Raw genomic sequence first — 8837 nt, 5'->3', positions numbered from 1 at the left:
GCTATGATCCTGAGGTCTGAGACCAGGAATATGATCCTGAGACCTGAAACCAGGACTAAGATCCTGAGACCTGAAACCAGGACTAAAATCTGAAACCAGGACTAAGATTCTGAACCCTGAAACCAGGACTAAGATCCTGAACCCTGAAACTGTCAGGTCTGAGACCAGGACCAAGATCCTGATCTCTGAAACCAGGAGGTCTGAGACCAGGAATATGATCCTGAGACCTGAAACCAGGACTAAGATCCTGAGACCTGAAACCAGGACTAAAATCTGAAACCAGGACTAAGATCCTGATCCCTGAAACCAGGACTAAGATCCTGATCCCTGAAACCAGGACTAAGATCCTGATCCCTGAATCCAGGACTAAGATCCTGAAACCATGAGGTCTGAGACCAGGTCTAAGTTCCTGAACCCTGAAACCAGGACTAACATCCTGAACCCTGAAACCAGGACTAAGATCCTGAACCCTGAGACCAGGTCAGGTCTTAGATCTTCATAAAACCTTTCTGTTTCAGATAAAACCAGGAAGGACGATGGCTCCAAGTCCAAACCGGACCYGTACGGTGAGTCACGTCACCTGACGGGACGCTCGCTGTGTTTTGATCTGAACAGCCAATCAGAAAGCAGGATTTCTTCTTCTCTTGTTTCTGCAGCCGTGTCGAAGCCTGATGAAGAGGACGGCTTTGTGGAGAACCCTGAACCCTGTCCCGAGGACTACGCCGAGTTCTGCGAGCACGGACAGTGTGAGCTGAGGCAGAACCTTCCCACCTGCAGGTAGGACCCCCAGACTCAGGTCAGACCTCAGACCAGACCCCGCCCTGGGCCTCGTCACCTGTGCAGGTGTAACCGTGTGTTCCTGTGTCAGGTGTGAGGCGGCGTACGGCGGCTCTCAGTGCGACCAGCTCCTGGACTTCAACATCCTCTACGTGGTCCCCAGTGGACAGAAGCTGCACTAYGTCCTCATCGCCGCCATCATCGGCGCCGTGCAGATCGCAGTCATCGTGGCCGTGGTGATGTGCTTCACCAGGTACTGTCACCTGGTTATTTATCCTGATATTACCTCACATCATACAGAACCAGGGTGCAGGGAGGGACTGAGACCAGCAGAGTCCAGCAGAGACCAGCAGACTCCAGCAGAGTCCTGCAGAGTCCAGCAGAGTCACCACTGTAAGCTCAGAGCTGCAGTGACACCTGTCAGCCTGCAGAGGGCGACTCTGACACACAGTTTCAGTAATGATCAGACATTTACTGCAGATTATTTTATTTTTATCTTTAAATGTTGAGATTTATGTTAGTAAAATAACTTGCTGACTCATTTTATGAGTCCTTGTGATAAAAATGTCTCCTTGCTGTCTAATCACACTTTGTCCTGTCGTCCTGCAGGAGGTGCAACAAGTCGAAGCGTGGCCGCAGACAGAAGCAGCACCTGGGACACTTCCCGTCGGGGACGTCGTCTCGGATGATGTAGCTGCTTTTTCTTTGTCCTGCCAGTTTTTTTTATTTAATTTAATTTTTATTTTTTTATAAAACGCTCCCAGTTTTGGAACCACAGACAGACTGCAGTTTTATAATCCAAGTTCTGGTGCCTCTGAGTTATTTTATCCCTTTTTATAAATGTATCATTTATTTACTTAAAGAGGCCTTATTTTCTCACTGCCCTTCATGTTTGTTTTACATCCTCTGTCTCTGAGCAACAGGAAGCAGAACCTTTATTTATCTGATTGTATCGTCTCTCTGCACCGTCCACAGCTGGACCCACAGGTCCTGTCTCTGTTAGTCCACAGCTGGACTCACAGGTCCTGTCTCTGTTAGTCCACAGCTGGACTCACAGGTCCTGTCTCTGTTAGTCCACAGCTGGACTCACAGGTCCTGTCTCTGTTGGTCCACAGCTGGACTCACAGGTCCTGTCTCTGTTAGTCCACAGCTGGACTCACAGGTCCTGTCTCTGTTAGTCCACAGCTGGAGAGATGCACACAGACTCAGATTTATGTTTTTTTGTTTTCATCAGTCATGTTTAAAACTTTGTGCAACATTGTGAACAACGACAGGAGAGAAAACTTTAAATTATTGTGTTTTTCACCAACTCATCAAACATCTTTAAATCTGATTTATGAGGCTTTATTTCCAGCTGTTCCAGCTGTGCTTCTGTTCTGACTCTGTGTGTTTCTGTTTGTTGGCCTCGTTAGTCAGCTTCATTCAACCTGCTCACAGRTTAACAGATCATTCAAATCGACCAGAACAAGTTTTCTTTGATGGAGACACAAACAGAAGTGGTGAACAAATGAAAAATATCAGATAAATGAATCTGATCAGTGGATTTAATGGTAAAAAAAAAGACAATTAAGTAATTTGTCAGTTGATACTTAATAATCTTTAATCTGTTGGCTGGTTAAACATGTGTTCAGCAGGAACTTGATTAATTAATCAGTTGGTTAATAAGCTGCTCAGATTATTGGTGGAACAATCAGCTGACAGCAGCTGAACCTGTTTCAGTTTCAGATTTAATCTGAGCTCCAGATTAACAGAGAAACAAGTTTTAATCTGTGTGAAACAGTTTTTACAGACAGTGAAAAGATATAAACAACTGGTTTGGTTTTTAGGGATTAAAACCATTTTTTAATGTTTTTTATTTCATTTTCTGAAGAAAAAAAACAGTAAAAGTTTTATTTATTTTATTTTATTTTAAATTTTTGTACATTTCACCTTCAAACTGAAATGTCCGCGTGTCAAACAGATATTTCACCTTTGGCCCAGCGTTTTCATTTATTTTTGTCACAAACTTGTTGTAAGGCCTTAAACCTCCAGGGGGCGCTCTGCAGGGGGACTCCAGGATGATCAGGGACCAGTGAAGCTCTGCAGAGTCCAGTCCTGATGTTCCCAGAACCCAGATCTAAGCTGGATTTGATTTGTTTGTTTGTTACGATGAGATGCACCTGAGAACCAAAATGCTGTTTTTTCTACGTAAATAATGAGGTGTACAGCTTGTTGTTTGTGTTTCAGGTTCTGGTCCAGATTGTTTTTCAGGTTCTGGTCTCAGGTCCAGATGTGTTTGGACAAGCTGAGGATAATTTAAATCTTTTATAATCTGAAGTGTATCGATGGTACGACGTGTCTTACCGTGGTGTCGTGGTAGAAGGTGGGCCGGGGGTCCTCCAGGTGGCGCTGCTCTGGGATCAGATGGGTTCTGGTCCAGGTACTATGGCTCCTGCAGGAACCCGGCCTGATGTTACTGTAGATGTTGCGTCCTGCATGAACCAGTGAAGTTGTTTAGACTGTGCTGTAGCTGAATTAAATTATGATGTTTGAACCAGTTTGTCTTTGATCCAATCATTAATCAGGTTCTAGTTGGAGTTCAGAGACCAACTGTTTGGACTAAACTGGGTCCAACAGAACTCTGATCCAAACACAGCAGCTGATCTACAAGAATCAACTCAAGCAACGATCTAAAATCCAGAACCTACAGGGTTCCTGCAGATCCTTAAAAAGTCTTTGAATTGATCAGTCTAAAAATAWGGCCTTAATTATCCTTAAAATGTCTTAAATCAATCTTCAGAAGTYTTAAAAATGTGAACACATTGTAAATAGGATGACTGTAATTCCTCTCAAATATTAAAACAATTGGTAACATTTATTTTTTTAAATATTCGCATGCAGACATTCCCCTGTGACATCACTTCCTGTTATTTCACCTGCAAATATCTCAACTGTTCATCTGAGCAACGTGACATTTGTTTTGTCATATTATAATAATGTTGTCTTTCCAAAAATACATTCATAATTCTTACAAACATTACATCACAGGTACTTTAAGGTTTCATCTACAGCAGGGGTGTCAAACTCCAGTCCTCGAGGGCCACTATCCTGCATGTTTTAGAGGTTTTCCAGCTCCAACACACCTGATTCAGTGATTGAATTAACTCTTCAAATTGGGCAGAAGCCTGTTAATTACCCAGCGATCAAAATCTGGTGTGTTGGAGCAAGAAAACCTCTAAAACATGCAGGATAGTGGCCCTCGAGGACAGGAGTTTGACACCCCTGATCTACAGCAAACTGGCTTAGACCCACTGTGGGTCCTAAAACCACAGATTTTAGGTCGTTAGAGGATTTCCTGAAATTAAATTAAGACTGACTCTAAGAAGGTTTCTGCTATAGTTAGATATGGATAAAAACAATTGGTCTCCTTGAATATTTAAATCAAAAATACTTTGATCATGAGTTTCTGACAGGTTTTATCTATTTTTTTGTCATTTATGTTCATTATGAAATGGGTCTTAAATTTAATTTCACTTGGCCTTAAAAACTCTTAAAAAGTCTTAAATTGAACTTTCCTCAAACTGTAGGAACCCTGACCTGACTAGAACCCTGTGGTGGACCTTCAGGTAGCTGAACAGAACCTGAATGAACTGAAGCAACGATGGAAAGAAGAGTGGGCCGAAAATCCTCCACAACCAAGACAGACACACAAAACCACTGGGAGTCCTACAAGCTGCTGGATCAGGAACTGGAACCAGTTTGTTCACTGTAGAACCTGATAAAGACCAGATCAGTTTTATAAAGTCCTGATACAAAAACTAGAAACTAAAGAACCTGGGTTTCTCCTCAGGTCTGACAGAAACGTTGGACCGGGGTCTCTTTGGGTCTGTAACGGTCCAGAAAACAGAAATGAAACTTTGTCTACAGATTCTGGACTCTGTCTGTTTTCAGTCACAAAGTAAAAATCAGGCTCTTCCAGCAGGTCATGAAGCCTCAGGTCTCATGAAGGTGGATCAAACATGGCGCTGAGAGCAGGATAATTATAGGCAGCAGCTGGTGGAGGGATGGGTGGGAGTCGTCCCCCCCCCCCCACCCTGACACCTTCTGTCATCTTCATCACGTCTTCTGTTCAGAGTTTAGAGCATTTAAATCATTTTACTTTTAAATGTCAGCCTGCAGCGGCCAAAAACATCAAAACTAAAACATCTACAGGTAAGTTCTGACTTGTTTTCATTACATCAAACCTAAAAAATAACTCTTAGCATCAACATATTAACATCTCCAGCTTCAGGCTAGAATAAAAAATCATTTAAGCTCCTAAAATCCTTACTTCCTGTTTCTCAGTTCAAAACCATCATGCAGTAATAAATGAACTTCACTTAGTTCTTCACTTTTACCTGATTTCACCTCTTTAAGTTTTAAACGACCGCACTTTTAGTTCTTTATTTGTCCTGACCTCATTTGACCTTTAATGGTGCAGATTTGTTAATATTTAAATAAAACATGTTTTTTTTGTTGAAACTTTAACCTGATTTTATGGTGCATCTCCATTGACTGAAGCTTGGTTCATCTTTCCCAGCTGTTCTAGGCTCCGCCTCTTCAGACCAAGTTTGGACTTCCTGTTCGGAGCTAAAATGGCAGCCATGGAGGGCTAAGCTTAAAGAATGCTTTGAGAAGCTTTAACCTTTCATTTGTGATCCTGTTGGGACTGAAATAAAGTCTAAACCTGGAGGCAGGGATCAGGACAGAACAAGTGAGCGGATGATGGAGGGATGGAGGGATGGAGGGATGGATGGAGGGAGTTTCCATGTCTTTTAATACACTCATGTCCCAAAGAAGAACAGGGCTCACTTTACAACCAGTGTATTTTTAGCAGCAGAGAAACACTGAGGTCCAGGTCTCTTTATCCCAAACATTCCTGCAGAAATCTGTTTAAAGGTTTTCAGCTGCAGGTCAGAGTTTCTCTGGAGATCAGAGGTCATAAAGAACCGGTTCAAACAAAGACGATCCTGCAGGAACTTCCTGACTTTGTTTCTTGTTGCTGGTGAATCTTCAGCTGAGTTATCGACACATTGGTTGAATATCTGAGACCCTCATTGATCTCCTCGCTGCTCCTTCAGCTCAGGTTTCTTTAGCCCGTCCATGGTCCCCTCCTCCCTCTGTGTTCCTGTCCTCCCTGCCTCCCTCGTCCAGCTGGGTGGAGTCTATCACTTGATCTGGACGGTTTCAGGGTCAACCTGCAGTTGGGCAGAGCTGATCCAGTTCTCCTCCATCGTTTGAACCCTGATCTGATGTTCTCCACTTGTTGCRGCAGAACTTGCCTTCAGCTCTTCTTTTTGATTTGGATCTCTGGACTCCAGCCTCTGAGGGACCGGGCCGACCAGCAGGTATGACAGATAAGCCGGGCATGCCCACAGGAGGCGGGGACGATGCCGGCGGCATCATGGCCCTGCTGGAGCGCGTGGCGGGCCTCATGGACAGCGTCCAGGCCACCCAGCAGCGCATGGAGGAGCGACAGCTGGAGCTGGAGAACACGGTGAAAACCATCCAGGCCGACGTGGTCAAGCTGACCAACGAGCACGCCAACACCAGCTCCACTGTGGACCGGCTGCTGGAGAAGACCCGCAAGGTCAGCCGCCACATCAAGGACGTCAGGGTCCGCGTGGAGAACCAGAACATCAGGGTCAAGAAGGTGGAGGCCACACAGGGCGACCTGCTGGCCAAGAACAAGTTCAGAGTGGTGATTTACCAGGTAAGGTTCTGAAAGAAAACCTTTAACAAGTTCTGGAAACTTCTTATGTTTCACTGATCCCTTCAGCGTCAACTCAGGACTCAAACTTTGAMACAATAACTTCAACAAACCAAAGCAATGGTCATCAGGATCTGACCCTAAACAGACCAGTAATCAGGAGTCAAACACTTAAACCTGATCTCATTTTGAACAGAACTCACATTTTGTTAGTTTTAGCTTAGAGCTGCAGGATCACAGAGACCAGCAGGTGGAAACAGATGATTTATAGAGTTGGACCTGGTCTAAAACAGGCATCAGGGTGAGTTTAACTCCTGCAGTAAAGGCTAAATATTATCTGTAACTTCACRACAACAGTTTCACAGTTCAGACCTGTTTATGTGCCATTTTGTTTAATTTTAATCAGATTTTGTGTTTAAATCCACAATATAGGAACAATTATATTGAAAAAAGAAAAATCTTGAAATTCCAAGATACTTTTATCTAAACTAAAGCTTCATATAGAAAGACTGGTTTAACAAAAACTAAACCTACATTAACATGTACGTCTCTGTTAATCCTAATCTGAGTTCCTCTAACATGAATCCCTGTCAGTAAATGCCTCGGTTGGTCTTGAGGGTTGAAATAGTGACGAGTGTTCCAGCAGGACTCAGTTTACTTCTCTGGCCTTCACAGCTGACCTGCTTATTTTAGCTCTGCAGGAACCTTCAGCACGTCTGCTGAGAGCTCACTGAACACATCTGAGGTCCAGCTGCAGATTGTAGATTAGAATATAAAGACGTTGGGAAGCTGCAGGCAGAGGTTCWGTTCTGGAGGCTCACATGTTCTGTTGGTTTGACCACAAAGGTCCAAACATCAGATGAAGCTCAGGTCCTCACAGGAACTCCAGACCTGCTGCTTCCAGTCATGTAGATTACGCCCCTTTTCCACTAGTGTCGGTACCGTTCCAGGACATTTCCATTAGTCCAGATCCATGGAACCGGCACTTTTTTTTACTTCATTGTGGTTCCAAGCGGCCCCAGTCGACACCAAAATGTGACGTCAGAACACTGTTCATCACTGATTGGTCAGGGGGTGGAGTCACTGGTTGCGTCTAAGCTGCCAACTCAAGGAGCCATTTTTTTTTCAAYTGTAGCAGTGACATTAGCTGTGATTCCATCCAATTTTAATTCGAAATTTTTGCAAATTTTTAAAATTTCAAAAGTTATTCATCAAATGTGTTTCCATCTCTCATTTTACCCATTATTTTTTTTTCAAAAAACCTAAAAACCACCTCCACCAACTGCCCAAAACACACCCACTGGAACTGGACTGGGACATCAGTGGAAAACCAACCGGTCCGACCCGTACCTACACCGACCGGTCCGACACTACACCATGGAGAAGGAGCATTAGGTTCTCTTAGGTTGAGTTTGACCCATAAGTTGACAGCTGGGTCAAATTTTAATTAAAGCACATTTCTGTCATTTCTGAGCCTTGATCAATCAGTGGTTAGATTTAGTAGAATTAGTTTATTTATTGTACATTAAAACAGTTTCCATTAGAACCTCGACACGTTCAGTGTTGGATGATGTCTCAGGTCCAACATTAACAGGAAGGTTGGAGCTCAGAGCTGACGTCATATAAGTGAYGGAACCAGCTGAGCTCGGAGTTATTCTGAGTCTGGACCTTCACCTCCTAATATAGCTGTTCTGCTCCTCTGCTGGCTGCGAGCAGCTGCTGTGAGGAGGAACTGCTCCGAGTCAGAGACGATCAAAGAATAACTGGTAAAAAGGCTCAGGACCTGTGACCTGTCACTGACCTGCCGTTCTGCTCACAGCTTGTAAAGATGTGTTTAACCTGAGGTTCTGCTCGGACTGTGAGGACCGACCCAAAGGTTCTGTTTACTGAATGAACTGTGTTCAGATGAACCGACTCTGATCTGGGACTAAAATCTGTTGAATGAGTCTGAAGCTTCTTCCTCTACATCCAGATCCTCCCTCCAGAAATAAACTGCAGCACCTGTTTGTGGAGCTCAACTCATTGAGCTCCACAAACAGGTGCTGCAGTTTATTTCTGGATCAGAACCATCCCAGTCTGCAGCACACATTTGACCCAGACACATTTAAAACTGACCTCATTATTAAACATGGTGCCATAATGAATTCTTATGAAGATGTTTATGTCAGTGGCATCACCAGGCCTATTATAGGGGGGCTGGAGCCCCCTAAACTATTTTGGTGTAAAAAATTATTTTTTTTACAAAAATTCAATTTGATGTTGTCAGAATAAACAACCATTTAATATTTCATATATATTCATATACATACATGTATCATACATACATATACAT

General features: G+C 43.5%; 2 protein-coding genes across 2 annotated transcripts in view; both read left to right on the top strand.

The window, feature by feature from the left end:
- Positions 1–518: 518 nt before the first annotated feature.
- LOC106536613 (tomoregulin-1) lies at positions 519–3313 on the top strand (the record flags this gene model as incomplete). The annotated part of the gene is given in 4 exon segments (XM_014033924.1): positions 519–566; positions 657–777; positions 869–1030; positions 1387–3313. Coding segments are annotated over 4 exon segments (416 nt in total), but the record flags the coding sequence as incomplete, so codon positions are not given.
- A 2425-nt stretch (positions 3314–5738) lies between these two features.
- cavin4b (caveolae associated protein 4b) overlaps positions 5739–8837 on the top strand; it is a 5397-nt gene continuing 2298 nt past the window's right edge. Inside the window, exon 1 of the mRNA XM_014033926.1 lies at positions 5739–6508. Within this exon, the coding sequence (XP_013889380.1) occupies positions 6146–6508 (363 nt within the window). The 5' untranslated portion in view covers positions 5739–6145. The remainder of the gene's footprint in view (positions 6509–8837) is intronic.

This window comes from Austrofundulus limnaeus, unplaced genomic scaffold (genome assembly GCF_001266775.1).
Source record: "Austrofundulus limnaeus strain Quisiro unplaced genomic scaffold, Austrofundulus_limnaeus-1.0 Scaffold1897, whole genome shotgun sequence".
Lineage (NCBI taxonomy): Eukaryota > Metazoa > Chordata > Actinopteri > Cyprinodontiformes > Rivulidae > Austrofundulus > Austrofundulus limnaeus.
This window is presented reverse-complemented; position numbering and strand designations above follow the sequence as displayed.